The 19,035-nt window shown below is 42.5% G+C and overlaps 2 protein-coding genes across 2 annotated transcripts; both read right to left on the bottom strand.

Moving 5' to 3' along the window:
- Positions 1-643: 643 nt before the first annotated feature.
- LOC136665328 (uncharacterized) lies at positions 644-3,977 on the bottom strand. The gene is made up of 2 exons (XM_066642904.1): positions 3,843-3,977; positions 644-2,784 (listed from the first exon to the last, which is right to left on the bottom strand). The coding sequence occupies exons 1-2, from the start codon at positions 3,900-3,902 to the stop codon at positions 2,287-2,289; spliced, it is 558 nt and encodes a 185-aa protein (XP_066499001.1). The 5' UTR covers positions 3,903-3,977; the 3' UTR covers positions 644-2,286.
- A 2,321-nt stretch (positions 3,978-6,298) lies between these two features.
- Positions 6,299-18,653, bottom strand: LOC136665325 (uncharacterized). The gene is made up of 3 exons (XM_066642901.1): positions 18,396-18,653; positions 8,740-9,134; positions 6,299-7,852 (listed from the first exon to the last, which is right to left on the bottom strand). The coding sequence occupies exons 2-3, from the start codon at positions 8,803-8,805 to the stop codon at positions 7,442-7,444; spliced, it is 477 nt and encodes a 158-aa protein (XP_066498998.1). The 5' UTR covers positions 8,806-9,134; positions 18,396-18,653; the 3' UTR covers positions 6,299-7,441.
- Positions 18,654-19,035: the final 382 nt, after the last annotated feature.

The raw sequence follows: 19,035 nt of genomic DNA, 5'->3' as shown, positions 1-19,035 counted from the left end.
GTCTGGTGTCTGTGGGTCTGCGGTGTCTGTGGATCTGAGCTGTCTCGTGTCTGTGGGTCTGAGCTGTCTGATGTCTGTGGGTTGGCCCTGTCTGGTGTCTGTGGGTCTGCGCTATCTGGTGTTTGTAGGGCTGAGCTGTCAGGTGTCTGTGGGTTGGCCCTGTCTGGTGTGTGTGGGTCTGAGCTGTCTGGTGTTTGTAGGGCTGAGCTGTCAGGTGTCTGTGGGTTGGCCCTGTCTGGTGTGTGTGGGTCTGAGCTGTCTGGTGTTTGTAGGGCTGAGCTGTCAGGTGTCTGTGGGTTGGCCCTGTCTGGTGTCTGTGGGTCTGAGCTGTCAGGTGTCTGTGGGTTGGCCCTGTCTGGTGTTTGTAGGGCTGAGCTGTCAGGTGTCTGTGGGTTGGCCCTGTCTGGTGTGTGTGGGTCTGAGCTGTCTGGTGTCTGTGGGTTGGCCCTGTCTGGTGTTTGTAGGGCTGAGCTGTCAGGTGTCTGTGGGTTGGCCCTGTCTGGTGTGTGTGGGTCTGAGCTGTCAGGTGTCTGTGGGTTGGCCCTGTCTGGTGTGTGTGGGTCTGAGCTGTCTGGTGTGTGTGGGTCTGAGCTGTCTGGTGTCTGTGGGTCTGGTCGGTCTGGTGTCTGTGGGTTTGTGGTGTTTGTTCTCTTTGTGGGGTTTGTGTTGTCTGTGCTCTCTGGTGTCAGTGGGGTCTGTATTATAGAGTAATCTGAGATTAATTCCCTGTGAGTCACCTCTCGGTCTTTACAGACATTTTCTTCTCTCTGAGATGCTGATGAACGTTTTGTGATGTTTGTGAAACTGGACCCAGGAAACAATTCAGAGTTTAAGTTTCAGTCCTAGTCCAGATGGAGAGAGAGAGAAAAGATTTTTTATGATGCTGTAACCTGAGATCAGGGCTACAGTTCTGTAACAATAGGAAATGTATTTACTGAAGCAGGGGCTTCATTAGAGCTGAGATCCTGTGGTTTTCGTTCAGGACCAGCCCAAGCTCAGACATTAGCTGGGGATTCAGTTGAATAAGCATCGAATATCACTTGGGTTTACTCTGAGCACCCTGTAAAGGGGAAGATCCAGTCGCAACATTTGTATCAAAAACACTTTATTTCAGAGCAGCATTAGCTTGTAGCATGTAGCATTACTGACATGAAGCTCCTTAATGTTCCATGGAGAAATAACCACAATGAAAAACAGGGCTGGTTCAGAAGTGTGTTGCTCCCAACTGGATACGATGGAAGAGATATTTAAGAAATCCAGAGAAATCCAGCTCCAACACAGAACACGACGCCCACCACAGACTGATCACATGACTTCAGTGGGACACGGGATAGAGCCGTCACTAGGTAGTACTCTCGCATGTTCAAAAGGAATCGGGACACACCTGCAATATTTAAAGGGTTAATGTTACATTAACTACAAGTCTTTACTATAAACTTTCCTGGTTACAACCCCCTCAGGAGTGTTTAACAGGAAAAGGGAGTTTCTGAGCCCTTTAGCTTCTCCATGAACAAAGAGACCAAGGACAGAATGAAACGTGACGCAGCGAAACTGAACGAGGTGAGGCAGGACACGCAGGTGCAGGGCGCACTACAGGTGGACGCTGGGTCAGAGAACGTGTCGTAGTGGTTTATTGGTAACTGAGGCAGAGTCCCACAAACACACATCAGACACATTCACGTTTACATTCTTTATTAATGATTAAATACAAGAAACAATCATATAAATATGAAATGATAGTGTATGTGTGTGAGAGTGTGTGTGTTTGTTTAATGATGACGCATGCATTGTTAATGATGGGTTATAGCAGTTAATCTGTATATTAGTAGGTAAGCTGTTGTGACACCGTAGTTTCCTCCAGTTCAATAAAGTGCTCTTATTATTTTGTACCTTCTGCAGTGTTTACTTTTGGGAAACTAGTAATAAAGTAAATACATTATCAAGTAATTACAATAGTTACCTAATTATGCCGTAGTTCTGAAGATGTGGGTGTGTTATTACACGAGGAAATCTGAGTTCATACCATAATTGATTTATAATTACACTCTTGTTACGTGTATTTATTAATATGTAAGTACATGGTGTTTACAGTCACTAGCTCTAAACTGGAGCAGAGTTGTGTGGTGCTTCTCTCACTGCCCACTCCAGATCATGGCAAAACAAAGCTTAATTATTCCGTCTTGGAGTTTTCAACCAAAACATCATCAACTGCTGAGCTGCAGGCTGTCGGTCTTTCAGAGAAGCCTCAGTCTGGCTAGTCCTGAAAGGGTGGAAATGAGACAGGGCTCAGTTCCAGAGCAGATAAAAGATGGGGAGGAAGCAGGTCACTCCTGAAGCTCTGGCCTGGTAGCTGCTGGATCCACCGGTGGGCTTGGTTGTCATTACGGAGCTGTTCGTGGGCATCGGTGAGGAGCTGTTCGTGGGCATCGGTGAGGAGCTGCTAGATGACATCATGGGGGTGCTGGCTGATGGCATCATAGTGGTTGCATTAGAACTGGTGGTGTTACAGGAAGGCATTGTGCTGTTACAGGAAGGCATTGTGCTGTTACAGGAAGTCATTGTGCTGTTACAGGAAGGCATTGTGCTGTTACAGGAAGTCATCGTGCTGTTACAGGAAGGCATTGTGCTGTTACAGGAAGTCATTGTGCTGTTACAGGAAGGCGTTGTGCTGCTGGCGTTGGTACTTGTATTGATCGTAACGGGGCTGCTTCCTGAAACTGCGGATGTGACGGATGATGACATGCTGGTACTGCTTGATGACATTGTTGTGGTATCAGTGGTACTCTTGAACAAAGAAAAAACAAACACATTAGTGCCCCGGTCAAACCCTGTTTACTTGTTATGACTCAGGTGACCGTAAAGTCCTCAGAGTCGAAGCCTTTGTTTAAACTCCATTCACCTTATCGCAGACAAATGTTTACTTCTGCAATTACAGCACAGGCCTGAAACAACTCTGTGGCCAACTCCACCCCACACACTGATCAACTGGCATCGCCACACGCCCTAGAAACACTCACAAATCACTGTGTGTAAAGCCCAGGAAGGGGAAGACCACAAGTTTCCCAGAATTCTCTTTTTAAAAAAGGGTTAAGCTTGAATCAAAGTGTTTCAGCACTGAGCAAATATGATGTTAGATACATCCAGATACAACATTTGAGAATCAGTACTTTGGCTCAAATTATATCACGGGAAGAAAAATGTAATTTCTTGCAAACTTTTGATGTTAAAAAACTATAAAAACAGTAAATTCAAATGGGGGCTTAGAGTCAGGACAGCGTGAGTCAGAGCAGTGGACAGTGGAGGTCAATGGAACCAGGCGTCCTCCTCTAAAAGCTCCTCACCCAAAGTAAGGGCAGTAAATGGTGGACTGAAGTCTGGTGATGACTGTGGAGGATGCTGGAGGTGGTGGAGAGGGAATAAAATGCTGCTCTCAAGGAAAACGACATTTTGAAAAAACCTTTTTTACATCAAAGGGTTGGATGAAATCTACATCTATCTATATGTATATGTATATAATTTGAAAATGAATACATGTTACTCAAGTTCTATCTGTGGATAAAGATGATTTAATTACATGCAACCGTTTGATGTTAAAAAAAAAGGAAATGTTCAAAGTATGTTTAAAATGAATGTGGGTTTTTGTTGGAGACGCCCGGTTCCATTCACTACCACTGAACAGTTCATTGGGTAGAATGCCATCAAATCCACACAGACATCTCAGAAATATCAGATCTAGTGAATAGCCTTGCATTTAAATATACATGAGTAGAAATGACTTTTCGTATAAGGAACATATATGAAGGACACAAAGGACAGAGAGAATGGACAGGTGTGTTATCTACCTGTGCAGTGCTGATGGTCACTAAAGCTGTGATCCATAGTCCAAGCTTCAGAATGTCCATGTTGTGAAAAAAGAGGATGGTCCAGATATTTTTGGCTGGATTTTTCGGAAAGAGCTGATAATCTCCAGGTCTCTTCAGCTGTGAAACTACCTGTCCTGTACAGGTGACCTTATTTTTATTCCCTCTCTCGGGCCCCACCCCTTTCTTGGAAAGACTCCTCCTCTTTTCCTTAGAAACCTGCTCCTAAAACCAAATCTTATGGAACAGCAGGTGTGTCTTTTACCTGTGGATTTATAATTTTACAGCCTCAACTTGACACCCTCAGGCTGCCCTCAACTAACCTGCAATCTCAGGTGTTTCTTTCACAAAATACAGATTAAATGGATAAATAGATGCTATTGTCTGTGGCCACTAATCTCCTCTGACCATGTTCTTTAATTGTCCTTTGTCCTACAGTCCCCTAGTACTTAAAGCACTTAATCACAGCCCAAACAAAACCATGTAGCTCCAGTCCTTCTGATTGTTGTTGTTCTACTTCATCACCAGAACAGCAGAGAGAACGAACAAGGAAAATAGAGCAACGGGCTCTTTAACATATTGTGGGCATGTGGAAAGAGTCATATGACCCTGGCCCTGTGTTTTTCTGTGTGTGTTATATGTGTGTGTGGGCTTTTATGGCATTTAATGTTTATTGGAAGGAAGCATATAGGTTGAAATAATAGAAATGGAGAGCAGAGTAGAGTTGTCCCGGGTGGTTGCCATGTTCTGTCACATGGTTGCAGTATTGTCCCAGGACAGGTGATTGAGTTTATTTAGGTGGCTGCTCCATTGTCCCAGGTAGTTACTAAGTTATTTCAGGTGTTTGCTAAGGTCTTCAAGGTGGTTGTTAATTTCTTGCAAGTGGTCGCTACATTAACCCTGGTAGTTAATAACATGTTTCAGGTGGTTGTTAATGTATTTCAGGTGATTAATGTGCCCCAGGAGCTTGTTAAATTCTTCCAAGTGGTTGCTTAGATCTTCTAGGTGGTTACTAAGTTATTTCAGGTGTTTAAGTTGTCGATGGTGTTTGATAAGTTATTTCAGGTGGTTGCTAAATTGTCCCAGATTGTAGCAATGTTCTCATTCTCAAGAAGTGCCTTAAACACCAGAAACACCATAGGAACCACATGTGACACCTTAGAAACCACCTGAAAAAAACTATTGCAGCCAACTGGGAGACCTTAGCAACCAACTTAAATCAACCACCTGCTTGCTAAAATATTTCTGGTGTGTCCATCCAAGGTATTTTTGATGTTTAATGTGTCTCAAGTATCTCAGGAGGTTAAGGTGTCTCATGTGGTGTCTCATGTGCTGAGGTGTTTCCAGCTGTAGTTAAGGTGTCACAATTAGTTAGTAATATATTTCCAGTTTATAAAGTGTCCCAGGTGGTTGCTACTTAGTCCCTAGTGGTTGCTATGGTCTCCTAAGTGGTTGCTAAGGTAACCTAGGTGGCTTCTAATGATTCAGAGATGATTGCTATTGTGTTCTTATAAATTTGTGACCAAAATAATAAACCTACAGAGATTTATAGAGCTTCTGCAGGAATGTGACATGTTTCTATTTTATAAATGAATGTAGTTATTTGTTTATTCAGAAATAAAAACACAGTAGCTGAAAGACTGACAGCACCTGAGTCTTAGGAACTATGGCCATTGCCAAGGGTCTGTCAAACCCATGCTAAACAGCACAAAAGTTCAGCCCAGCATGTGATGTGTGAAATCTAAGTGTTACTAAATGGGGACGGTCTCTGCAGTGTAAGTGTTAAAAAAACAGTTCCACATTAAAAGCACAGTGAAGTTGTTACTGTTGCTAATAACAATATTACACACCCTCAGAGACACACCAACAACAAGAGTAGAACTTCCAAGAACCTCCAGGGACTTTTTGGATTCTCTGTCTTAAAGACACCTCTGCACATGTTCCGAGTTAGAGGCAAGACTGACCAACCAATCAGACCAAAGCTCATTTGCATATATCAGCCTTAAACTGGAAGTGATAAAACATATAGCTGTGCTATGACTGGATGCTGGATCTGGAGCGAATTACTACCCGTAAATGAATACGTTAAAATGACATCACACAAGAGGAAGTGACAAAAGGAGGAAGTTCCTCTGATGTTCCTCTTAGAACATTGTGACCTCCTAATGTTTGGAGAATGGGAGGTTCATGGCGCTCTACTACTGTCCTTTATCAGACCAGCCCCAGTTCTCCTAATTGTAGGACCTTGCGTGAGATAAGAGAGCGAACACACACACACACACACACACACACACACACACACACACACACACACACACAGAGAGAAAGAGAGTGAGAGAGAGTGAGCAGAACCACTCTGTTCTGTACTTCTGTGCTGAGGTAGTGACCAGGCAGAAGGAGGACAGCAAGGACACAGTTTATTTAAAGGTTTATTGTTGAAAGAGTCAAAAACACACACAGCTGAGTGAAAACATACGACCTGTCTATCATTGAACTGATCCTTCAAAGTGAGGAAGAAGCTTGACCAGAGGAGGTCAGATGTTTCTAACTCCACTTTAGGATTCTCTAAATATTAAATATCAAACGACAAGAAAGAGAAACACCACATCAAACTACAGAGTTAAATAAACACCAGTAAGACCATACAACCCCAGCAGCAGTCAGCAGACCCCTGTTTCTACACCCACTGTCCATTCTATCAGCTCCACTGACCATACCCCCTTTCACCCTGGATACTGGATCATTCTCAGTGCTACACTTAAGAGCCGATGGTGTGTTAGTGTGTGCTGGCTGATTTGAATCGGATGGATCAGACACAGCAGCTGCTACTGGAGTTTCAAAGCTGGAGTGAGAATAGTCCAAAAACGACCACAACAACTTCCTGCTGGCAACATCCTGAGTCCAGTGGGTGGTGTCCTCTGTCCACTGATGAAGGACTAGAGGACAACCAACACAAACTATCTGTGTCTAACAAAGTGGACAGTGGGTGGACACAGGGTTTAACAAAAAACAGTAGCTTTGCTGTCACTATTATGGCTTGGAATATAAATACTTTTTTATTTATTTATTTATTTATTTATTATTATTATTATTTTTTAAACAAAATCATGTTATAATAAAATAAAATAAATCGTCTTAAAATCCAGCTACACTTACACTACATGGCCAAAAGTTTGTGGACACCTCCTTGTGTAAGTTATTATTACCCACTTCTGAGGAGGCTTTACACTAGAACCCGGAACATTTCTGTGAGGATTTGATGATTCATTCAGCCACAGAAACATCAGCAAAGTCAGGTGCTGGTGCTAGATGATTAGCTTTGGATCACAGTCAGCAACACACCGACTCATCCCAGAGGAACTGGATGGAGCTCCGTCGCTCCAGAGATCATCCAGTGCTCCACTGCCCCTCTTGGCTTTGCATGATGGCTTTGTCAAATTCAGGCTCCAGAGTGCCATGTGTTTCTATAGAGATTAAACACACTGTCCACACTGGGAGCGGGTTTAGAAAGGGGTGTGCATAAATATTTGGCCATGTAGTGTGCGTGCTGGGATATACTTCATATGAACCTTTCTCAGACATCACAGAATCATTCTGAGGGAGATACACAGGTGTGGCAGCAGAAGAGCACCCCCTAGAGCTGAGACCCTCACACTGCTGCTGGGCAGGGGCCTGGTCGTGTTCTGGGTCTGTGAAAAATTGGTTGAGATTGAGGTGATTTTGGCAGAGGTAGTTGGAGATGTTCTGGAGCTGGAGCTGGAGCTGGAGCCGAGGCTGGAAACGGAACTGGAGCCCCGAGTGGACATGGAGCTGGGGCTGGAGTCAGAGACGGAGGTGGAGCCGGAGCTGGACCTGGGAATGGGGCTGGAGCTGGAGTCAGAGACGGAGGTGGAGCCGGAGCTGGGAATGGGGCTGGAGCTGGAGCTGGTGCCAGAGACAGAGCTGGAGCTGGAGCTGGAAAGTAGAGTTGTGTCCACTGTAGTGGTTGTGTTCTGAAAGAAAGCGTTTAAAGATCATGACTCGGTTCTCCCTCGGGTCGGTTTAGTAACAGCAGCATCACCAGAGGAGGCAGAACTCAGGCTGAAAAAGCTTGGCTGTAACACTTTAACGAGCGTGTTGTATTATGCTGTTGCCAGAGGCTGGAATCTCAAAGCCTTTTTGTGCCGTGGTTCAAACTGGGAGCCATTTTGTTTTTCCAGGTGATTAGGAATATGCAAATGAACCACTTTGACTAAAACCACAAATCTACTGTGCACTTCACACATTACTCAGTATTCACCTGTTCTTCCTGCTCCCTTAAAATCAGCTTGCGTAATAATAATAATAATGATAATAATAATAATAATAATAATAATAATAATTATAATACTAGTAGTACTACTACAGCTACTCCTAAATGTAACAATAATGATATATAAGATACTACTTTTACTAGTACTACTCCTACTATTACTACTACTCCTCATAATAAAAGATTACTACTATTGCTACTACAGCTACTCCTAAAAAAACAATAACAAAATATATTACTATTATTACTACTACTCCTACTTTTCCTAGTCATAACAATAATGATACTACAATTACTACTACTCCTACTACTACTACTACTAATAATAATAATCATCATCATCATCAATGTAGGAGTTTCCCAGTGACCGAGAGCACAATGTAAGGACAGAACTCACAGCATCCTGTATTTTGCTGATGATTTATTTTACCTTTCACTCTTTACCTTTTCACATTTCTGGAACAATCTGAACCTAAACCCCACCCCCCAAAACCCCAACCTCCCAGCCCCAGAACCCAGAGAAAAGTCCCAAACCCCTTTGTTTAAACAAGAACTGCATAAACACTCTGAGGGTCAGAGTGAACTCACCTGCTCCTGACCAGCTGCTAAGGTCAGGAACACAGCGCTGACCAGCAGAAAGAATAGGAGCTTCATTCTGACGCAGACCAGGATGTGCTGAGCTTCCTGAGGTGGTCTCTGAGGTGGTCTCTGAGGGGGTTCCTGAGGGGGTTCCTGAGGAGGTCTCGTAGCTCGGGTGGATCTTCAGAGATCGGATGAACTTCTTAATGTTCTTGATGGTGTTTTGATGTTGATCTGTGGGTATCTGGATATTGTGTGTGATGTGTGTTGGAAGCGAATGTGATGTGGTGAGGTGTGTTCGGCAGTTTTTGGGCACTGGGCTCCGCCCTGTCCTCTTTAACCTGAGGGCAGCTGCTGAAACAAAGCGGATCCTCTAAACGTCCTGAGATGCTGAGGGCTGTGCTCTGTGGATAAACCACAAACATCAGAAAACGCTTTAGATAATAATCAATCAATTAATTAATGGAGCAATTAATGCAGCAGTTAGTTAATTATGTCTCAGGCTATGATTTTACACGTACAGTGTTCACCATCCTCTGATCTGAAAATACACACTGCATTTGTGTTGCCAAGTCCATGTAATTTACACACACTTAGAATTTAGAATCACATTCATATTCAGACTAAATATTCCTGTTTTATGTCTTATACTATTTATGTATTTTTTTTATTTGTTCCTGTTTCTACGAAGATGAAACATGGAGAAATAATTTTGTAATATATTTTCATTCATTGAATCACACAGCATTGATTTCATACACAAACACTTCAAACGAATACTTATGAATAGTTGTAACGCTTGTTAAAACAGTTTGAACGTGACAAGCGTGATTATCTCTGATCTCCCGGAAGCTTCTGAACTCTTCCTACAAACTGGCAGTCAGACTAAACTCTCTGTAAACAGAGCACTTTCCTAATCACTGGTTAAGGCTATAATTTGCATAAACATTTGCAACGTAAATGCGTTCAGCTTTTTACTGTCACTGCTCTGTAGCTCTGACTTCCACCCACGGAAATTCATTACCAGTGCTTTCTGTTTCATTTAGAATCATGGCCAGAGCTGTGGACGGAACTGACCCTGTGCCTCTACACCTGCCCCTCTACACCTGCCCCACAACACCTGAGCATGTGTGCATTTACACTTGCGCATCTACACCTGCACAGTTACAGCTGTGTAACACCTGCGCATCTATGCCTACGCCTCTACACCTGCCCCTCTAATTCTGTATGCTTACACCTGCGCCTCTACACCTGCACCTCTACACTTGCACATGTACAAATGCACCTCTACACCTGCACCTCTACACTTGCACATGTACAAATGCACCTCTACACTGGCACATGTTCAAATGCACCTCTACACATGCACCTCTTCACCTGCACCCCTACACTGGCACATGTACAAATGCACCTCTACACTTGCACATGTACAAATACAACTCTACACATGCACCTCTACACATGCACCTCTACACTGGCACATGTTCAAATGCACCTCTACACATGCACCTCTACACCTGCACCTCTACACTGGCACATGTACAAATACAACTCTACACATGCACCTCTACACTGGCACATGTTCAAATGCACCTCTACACATGCACCTCTACACCTGCACCTCTACACTGGCACATGTACAAATGCACCTCTACACTTGCACATGTACAAATACAACTCTAAACCTGCACCTCTAATTGGCACATGTACAAATGTAATTCTACACCTGTGCCTCTACACCTGCGTCTCTACACCTGCGCCTCTACACCTGCACATGTACAAATGCACCTCTACACTTGCACATGTACAAATGCACCTCTACACATGCACCTCTACACCTGCACCTCTACACTTGCACATGTACAAATGCACCTCTACACATGCACCTCTACACTTGCACATGTACAAATGCACCTCTACACATGCACCTCTACACCTGCGCTTCTACACCTGCACCTCTACACCTGGGACTCTACACCTGCACCTCTACACTTGCACATGTACAAATGCACCTCTACACATGCACCTCTACACTGGCACATGTACACATGCACCTCTACACCTGCACTTCTACACATGCACCTCTACACCTGCACCTCTACACCTGGGACTCTACACCTGCACCTCTACACCTGCACCTCTACACTTGCACATGTACAAATGCACCTCTACACATGCACCTCTACACTTGCACATGTACAAATACAACTTAACACCTGCACCTCTAATTGGCACATGCACAAATGTACCTCTACACCTGCACCTCTAGGATTTCTGATTTGTTACATTTGGGTAGTAAAAAAATTGCAGGTTCAACTATTTAAAAATAAAAAAAATCATATGTAATTTGACATGAAGCAAACTATACTGTGAATAATGATGAACACAGATAATCCTCTACCTACGAATAAATTCCGTTCTGAGAGCTTCATTGCAGATTAAATTTGTTCACAAGTCTGACAGTGTTAGGCTGGGCGTCCAGCAGTGTAGTTATCCTATGGCATACAGCACTGTTTGACAATAAACACTGAAGCAGGGAGGTGAATCGGTTACTGACTGGACAAGGAGGAGGAGGAGGTAGTGGGAGACGGGGGAGATGGGTCATTAGTAGCAGGAGACGGAGGGCAACATGTAGCACCTGACGTGGAAGGCACCGGTTCTAGCTCATGGCGAGACTCGTTTATCCCGCTCCTGAAGAAAAGTTCAGGTGATGTCCGGGTTGTAGCTGCCTCCATTTCATCAGAGATGAGACTGTAACAAAGCACCGCCTCGTGAACACCTCTTATTTGAACAATTTTTAAACAAATATTTGAAAGTTCACAAGCTGAAGGTGTTGTTTTCAGAGGATTAACTGTAATTATGATGAATTATGGATGATTTTCACTCATTTTATGGAACTAACAAAGGGTAATTTGAGCAATGCCATAGAACCACTTTTGGGTCCATAAATACTGAAAAACATTTTTACATTTTTAACCCTTTACAACTAAAGCTATCGCTAACGTAATCAGCTAACCCCCACCCTTCACCCCATTTCCCCACTCTCTCCACCTATGGACACTGGAGAACTGGAGGCCACTATCATCTTGAGAGAAAACTAAGAACAAATCAGTTAGATTAGACTAGCCCTTGTGCACACCACATATTTGACTCTGTTAAATCATCACTATTAGTGTTAAATTAACAGCGACAGAGTTACATTTTAACACTTACTAATAGTGTTGATTTAACTATAATTCGCTTTTTTATTTTCATTGCTATGATATTTGAGGATGCTTAGTGTGGTTTCTCGGGTCGTTGCTATGTGGTTGCTATAGTATCTGGGGTGTTTACTGTGGCATTCCATGTGCTCACATATGTTTTGTGGGGTGCGAGTGTAACCGAGAGCTAAGTTGATCATTAGCCTTTCATCCACACAGCGAGCCACAGAGCAGGAGGAAGTGAGGTGTTTTCACGTTAAGGTGTGAAGGTGTGTGACTCCAGATGAAAATTCCTCAGCTCTTATCTCTCCACATGTTTCCTGGTGGTAAAGATCAGTTCCTTCTTTGACGATAAACCATCAGTGAATGAGAACACCACTGGAGGTTAATACACCACTCTCGATTGAACATCATGTGATTTCAGACCGTAAAAACCATCATTATTCCGTCTTATCCCTCACATCTTCCCTTTAACAGGCTGATTCTGAGCCAGGCCTGTAAGGAAAACAAGGCCTGTGTGTTTAGTCTGTAAACCGATTTTTTATTGTCTTTATTGTTTTTTATCTTATGATTTACAGTGAAGATTGTGTGAGTCCAGAGAATTTTGGAGCAGGGTTAAAGGCCGTATTTGGATGATGTGTATAAATAATGACCAAGAGATACAACACAATCCAACCACAGACAACAAAAACAAGGAAGAAAAACCCAGCCAGGAGCTGTACATCAGAGCTAGCGTCAAAGCACAGGGAAATAAGGACAGATAGACAACACAACATTACATTCATGTACGTTTCACTGGCCTCATGTCATACTCGATACTGGATGTCCAAGTGGTGTTCCGAAAATCAAGTGGGCTTTATAGACAATTGGTTACGTTTTGAGGGCAAGCCTGGTCTTATAGGTAGGGATGGTATCCACCCCACGCGGGAGGGTGCTGCCTTACTTTCTTGCAGTATAGCACATAGTCTTTTAGTTAGTCAGCAGAGTAGTGTAGATAGCTGCTGACAATCCAGAGCCGGGACCAGGCCGCAGACAGACAGGCTAAACCGACCGTCTGCGAACTGTCTTGAGACGTCACCCAGGTTCAACTGTATTGAGACTGTGTCTTTCCCCCGAACTAAATGTAAAAGTAGAAAAACAAAATCAGCCTGTTTCAGCAACCTAATCAATATTAAATCATACACAACACCTAGCAGCAACACCTCAGAACTAAAATTTGGGTTACTCAACATAAGATCACTAAACTCAAAAGCACTCATCGTAAATGATATTATAAGTGATCATAAATTCAATGTTTTCTGTCTCACGGAAACGTGGGTTAAACCAAATGAATATTTAGCACTAAATGAAGCCACCCCCCTAGGCTATAATTATGCACATAGCCCAAGAATATCAGGCAAAGGAGGTGGAGTATGTGTAATTTACCAAAATACCCTAGAAATTAGTCTTAAACAATGTGACACCTTCTCTTCTTTTGAGGTTCTCTCCACTATTATTACAAATCCGGTCACAAAAAAGGACGCATTTTTATTATGCAACATTTACAGACCACCAAGGCCTTACTTAGAATTTCTGAAAGAATTCAGCGATTTTGCTACAAACCTAGCGGTGTGTAATCATAAAGTTATAATTGTAGGAGATTTCAATATCCATTTTGAGAAGGAAAGTGACCCACTAAAAAAGGCATTTACCTCAATCTTAGACTCTATTGGTATTACTCAAAATGTAACAGGGCCTACACACTACTGCAGTCACACTTTAGACTTAGTTCTGACACTAGGTCTTAACATTGACAAAATTAATATCTTACCGCAATCCTCAGCAATCTCCGATCATTACTTAATTTCATATGAGCTACGTTTTATCCATAATATATGTAAGAACCCTCGCTATTCTACAAGGCGTATAATAAAACCATCTACCGCCCTACAATTTATAGAAAACCTACCAGAACTATCGACCCCAGTTCCAACTCCATCAGACCCAATGGACCTAGATGTACTAACTGATTACCTAGAAAATACCTGTCGATCTACTTTAGAAAAGGTAGCACCACTTAAACATAAAAGTATAAGACAGAAAAAGCTCGCACCATGGTATAACGATAAGACCCGTACTTTAAAACAAACATTACGAAAACTAGAGCGGAAATGGCGATCAACCAAGCTTGAAGTGTTCCATTCTGCCTGGAAGGACAGCCTTATAGAGTATAGAAATGCCCTCACTAAAGCTCGCTCAGCATATCTGGCCTCGCTGATCTCCCATAATAAAAATAATCCGAGAGCACTGTTTAGTGTGTTTTCTAGAATTACAAAAAATCAAGCAGGTTCTGAACAACTAATTCCAGCAACTCTCACCAGTAAAGATTTTATGGACTTTTTTAATAATAAAATTGAGAATATTAGACAACAAACTCTAGCCACAGGATCAAATCCATCCTGGCTGCCACCTGATGTGAATGAAATAAAACATAATATAACTGTAAAAGAAAGACTTGAAACCTTTTGCCCACTCCCACAATTAGAACTAGAGAAGATTATCACCTCCGCAAACTGTACAACTTGCACACTTGATGCAATTCCCACAAAGTTGCTCAAAGAAGTACTACCAGCTATTATTGATCCTCTTTTAACTATAGTAAACTCATCCCTTAGTCTGGGCCATGTACCCAAAGCTTTTAAACTAGCAGTTATTAAACCTATGATCAAGAAACCAAATCTTGATGCTAGTACACTGTCTAATTACAGGCCTATTTCTAATTTGCCATTTCTGTCTAAAATCTTAGAAAAAGCTGTGGCCCAACAACTTAGTTCATATCTACATAAGAATCATATATATGAAAAATTCCAATCTGGATTCAGGCAACATCATAGTACAGAGACAGCTCTAGTCAAGATAACAAATGATCTTCTTCTTGCCTCTGATCAAGGCCACGTATCCCTGTTGGTGCTTCTTGACCTAAGCGCAGCCTTCGATACAATAGACCACAATATTCTCATAGAAAGGTTAGAAAACATGGTTGGAATCACAGGGACAGCCCTATTATGGTTCAAATCTTACTTAACGGAACGTTATCAATTCGTAAAAGTAAACAATCTAAATTCAAATTATTCTAAAGTAAGATTTGGAATTCCACAAGGCTCTATTTTAGGACCATTATTATTTACATTATACATGTTACCGCTAGGCACAGTTATAAGAAACCATGACATTAACTTTCACTGTTATGCAGACGACACACAATTGTATATTTCAGCCAAGCCCGATGACAAACACAGATTAAAGAAAATAGAGGACTGTGTAAAAGACGTGAAAGGCTGGATGTTGCGTAATTTCCTCCTCCTAAACAGCAACAAAACAGAGGTCCTGCTTTTGGGTCCAAAAGTGACAAGAAATAAATTATCAGACTTAATTTTAAATCTAGCTAACTTTCCAGTTAAACCTGGTTCAGCAGCAAAAAATCTTGGTGTCATAATTGACCCGGATTTATCATTTGATCAACACATAGGTAGTATCACTAGGACAGCTTTTTTACATCTTCGCAATATTGCTAAGATTAGAAATGCCTTATCCCTCCAGGACGCAGAAACATTAGTACATGCCTTTATTACTTCAAGGCTTGACTACTGTAACGCACTACTGTCAGGATGCACCAGCAGCAATTTAAGAAAACTTCAACTAGTTCAAAATGCTGCAGCTAGGGTCCTCACTAAAACTAGAAAATTTGAACATATCAGCCCAGTTTTATCATCACTTCATTGGCTGCCTGTTAAATTCCGCATTGTCTACAAAATTTTGTTATTAACATATAAAGCTCTACATGGGCTTGCTCCTGAATATCTTCAAGATACAATTTCCTATTATGAGCCCCCACGTTCACTCAGATCACAGAATACTGGATTTTTAAATGTTCCCAGAATTCAGAAGGCCTCAGCTGGGGGAAGAGCCTTTTCTTATAAAGCCCCCCAACTCTGGAATGATCTTCCAGAAAATGTTCGGGACTCAGACACAGTCGCAATCTTCAAATGTAGGCTAAAAACTCATTTGTTTAGTTTATCTTTTGGTAGCTAATGCTCCCCCATAGATAAAGGCGGCAGATCCGGGGGGTCCATGGACACAGGGAATTATAGTAAACTGAGACGCTGGTGCTGTCGTCCCGCCGCTTCTCGCGATCACTCAGGTTTGTTGACGGTGGAGCGGAGGGATGCCAGTGTTTCAGGATGCTCCCGTGTCTGTGTGTCCTCCTGGTTCTCTCCTTTTAGTTAATGCTGTCATAGTCAGATCTGCCGGAGTCATTAGCCACACTCTGGAAATTTTCATATTTTCTACTTTACAAACACAAAACAGTTCAAAACTAATTCCATCCCTTTACATCTTTCCGAGTAAACGACTGCCCACCTGTCTGTCTGGACACTGATGGATGACTGTCGAGATCCTCCTCCACGCTTCAGACCAGCTGCCCGCGCTCCAGCAACCACCAAGTGCCTTGAAGCTGTCCCTACACTGAAGTTCTCATGGACCACTAACTATCATCACCAGTAGATTGACCAGAGGAGGATGGGTCACCCCTTGTGAGCCTTGGTTCCTCCCAAGGTTTCTTCCTCAGCTGGGGGAGTTTTTCCTTGCCACTGTCGCCCCTGGCTTGCTCACTTGAGGGTTTTACATTTGTCTTTACATTTCATGTCAAATCTTGTCTTACTGGAATTCTGTGAAGCTGCTTTGTGACAACATCAGTTGTGAAAAGCGCTATATAAATAAATTTGATTTGATTTGATTTGATTTGACTTGCAGTAGGTGAGAGCTGTGTATCTAGGTGTCCACGGCCACGTCTACACTTGAGGTGTCTTTTCAGATTCCAGCTGATACACACAAGGATAAGGATATTTTATGTGTAAACAGAGAAACACCTTTGTTTGCTCTGGAATAGTGCTGTAAATGTGAATGCCAATGTAACTTGAGATGACACTCAAAAGAGGGGTCATTCCTGGAATATTCTTCTCAGAAGAAACACCTGAGCTACATTCTCCACTGTCTCTCCACCTGACCTCACTGTTGTGCGGCAGAAATGACAGAGACCTGCTGTTCATTACTGTGAGGGTTTGATGAAGGGGCTGGTGTGGGGTTTGATTAATTGGACAATGAGGGGTTTGATGATGGGGGATAATAAAGGGTTTGATGAGTGGTAATGATGGGATTGATGAGGAGGTACAGAGGGGGATAATGAGAGGGGATAATGACAGGGGTAAAGAGGCATTTGATGAGTGGTAATGATGGGTTTGATGTGGGGTAAAGAGGGGATTGGTGAGGGGGTAGAGAGGGGGATAATGCAGTGTTTGATGATGGGATAATGCTGCTGGACTGCTCTGGTCTTTCGTTGTTAAGTGGTGGATAATTTTAGCGTCTGATGACAACTGATTTCGAAAGTGTTCTGATGAATTTCAGGCGTTTGTCTCAGGTGATGGCACCTGTATGCTGCAGGCTGCGGGTGACTAGAATGCATGGCTGAAGGTCACATTGTGTAAATGTGTGTGTGTGTTTGTGTAAGCGTTTTCCACCCTCAGATTTAGAACCATGTGCAGAGTCTCTCGTCATTAACCACAGTCACACTCTTCTTAGGGACATTTTTATATTATATTATATATAAACTAGAGCTGTGCTGCTGTGAATAAACGTTAACTGACTAGTTCCTCTGGGAGTTGAAGTGGTGTTTGTGACCAAGGACTGATCTCCAGCACCAGCACCTGCCTGGTGTTTATGTGAATGAATGCCAGCAAATTCCTCTACATCTAGTGTAGACCCTTCCCAGAAAAATAGAGAGATCACACTCCTGATTCACACACTCTTCTGTAGCACTGAGGCTGCGGTGGTGAGGAATCTAACACTGTAAAGTAATAACAGGGAAACTGGTGCTGTAGAACTGGGAGGCAATGGTGCACGAGGAGAGCTCCTGGAACATTCTATCAGGATCAGATTACTCACAATCTCAGGAATGCTGGATAATTTCTTTGTGCGTCACTGATCAGGATCACCACAAAGGGTTAAACTGTTGAGAGAACTGATTAGAAAGGTGTTGTTTACACTAGAGTTACACACACACACACACACACCCTCCTAGTTAAAATTTGGAAAACGAAACTGTGTCCTGGAGATTAAATAGGACGCATGAAATTACCACAATTTTAAATATCCATAATTCAGATAAGGAACAATTTTCCCTGTTTAAAGTTAATAAATATGTAACCTTGAGGGGCCCTGAACATCGAATAATGGCTAAAGATTTATGCAGCACAATGGATGTTATGGGGGTGGGTTGGGGTTTGGACTAAACAAATAGATATTAGCTGTTAATCCTAGTGTCACACTGTAACGTCTAATTTACATTATTGTTTTCACTTTACTGAACTGTTCAACAATGGTATCTTGGGAGCTGAAACAGCTATAAACCTCCTACTTAGAGAAGCTTACCTTATCTTGTATGTACTACTGCATCAGGAAGAAGAAGGTGACTCTGCTGTTTATTCCTCAGGGATTGTGGTGCTTCTGGGACTAACATTGTGCATTTTACAAATTAGTTGCTGGGTTGAGGCTGACTTTGTTGGGTTTTGACCGTAGAAACACTGTTATATTTAAAAAAACGACCTGCTGCACTGAGTGAAATTCCTTTGTTCGGCTTGTCCTTTGTCTGTGCATTAGCATGCTAGCTTTCATTTTTACTGTGTGGGCCACTTCAAGACCTCACACACCCCACCCATCTGATGCCCCCTCCAGGGTGTGTAGGGATTCTGGGTAAGCACCAGCCCCACCGCAACCCAAAACTGGAAGAAGTAGTTACAGACAATGAATGAATACATGAATTTAGCCAGGTTTGTGCAGTTAACAGCTCCCAATTCAACAACACATAAATGTCTGGTAGATAGTCAAATCAGGTAGATTGCTGGACAGTTAAACCTCTTCTTCATTTAAGGTGGGTGGGGTGTAGTTGGGTGAAGGGGTGGGGAAATAATAGCTGCTTCACCAGTAACACTGGTTCTGTTTCAAACAAATCAGGCCTTTAATATCTGACCTCAGATACACAAAACAAACATTTAGCAAATCAAATATGGAA

This window comes from Hoplias malabaricus, chromosome 13, assembly GCF_029633855.1.
Source record: "Hoplias malabaricus isolate fHopMal1 chromosome 13, fHopMal1.hap1, whole genome shotgun sequence".
Taxonomy (NCBI): domain Eukaryota; kingdom Metazoa; phylum Chordata; class Actinopteri; order Characiformes; family Erythrinidae; genus Hoplias; species Hoplias malabaricus.
This window is presented reverse-complemented; position numbering and strand designations above follow the sequence as displayed.

What these genes read in the sequence shown, in the direction of transcription:
- LOC136665328 (XM_066642904.1), bottom strand. Translation starts at nt 3,902, where the DNA reads ATGGACATTCTGAAGCTTGGACTATGGATCACAGCTTTAGTGACCATC. An exon ending in TGACCATCAGCACTGCACAG is followed by an intron (nt 2,785 to 3,842) that starts GTAGATAACACA and finishes TCTTTGTTCAAG; the next exon opens with AGTACCACTGATACCACAAC.
- LOC136665325 (XM_066642901.1), bottom strand. Translation starts at nt 8,805, where the DNA reads ATGAAGCTCCTATTCTTTCTGCTGGTCAGCGCTGTGTTCCTGACCTTA. An exon ending in TAGCAGCTGGTCAGGAGCAG is followed by an intron (nt 7,853 to 8,739) that starts GTGAGTTCACTC and finishes GCTTTCTTTCAG; the next exon opens with AACACAACCACTACAGTGGA.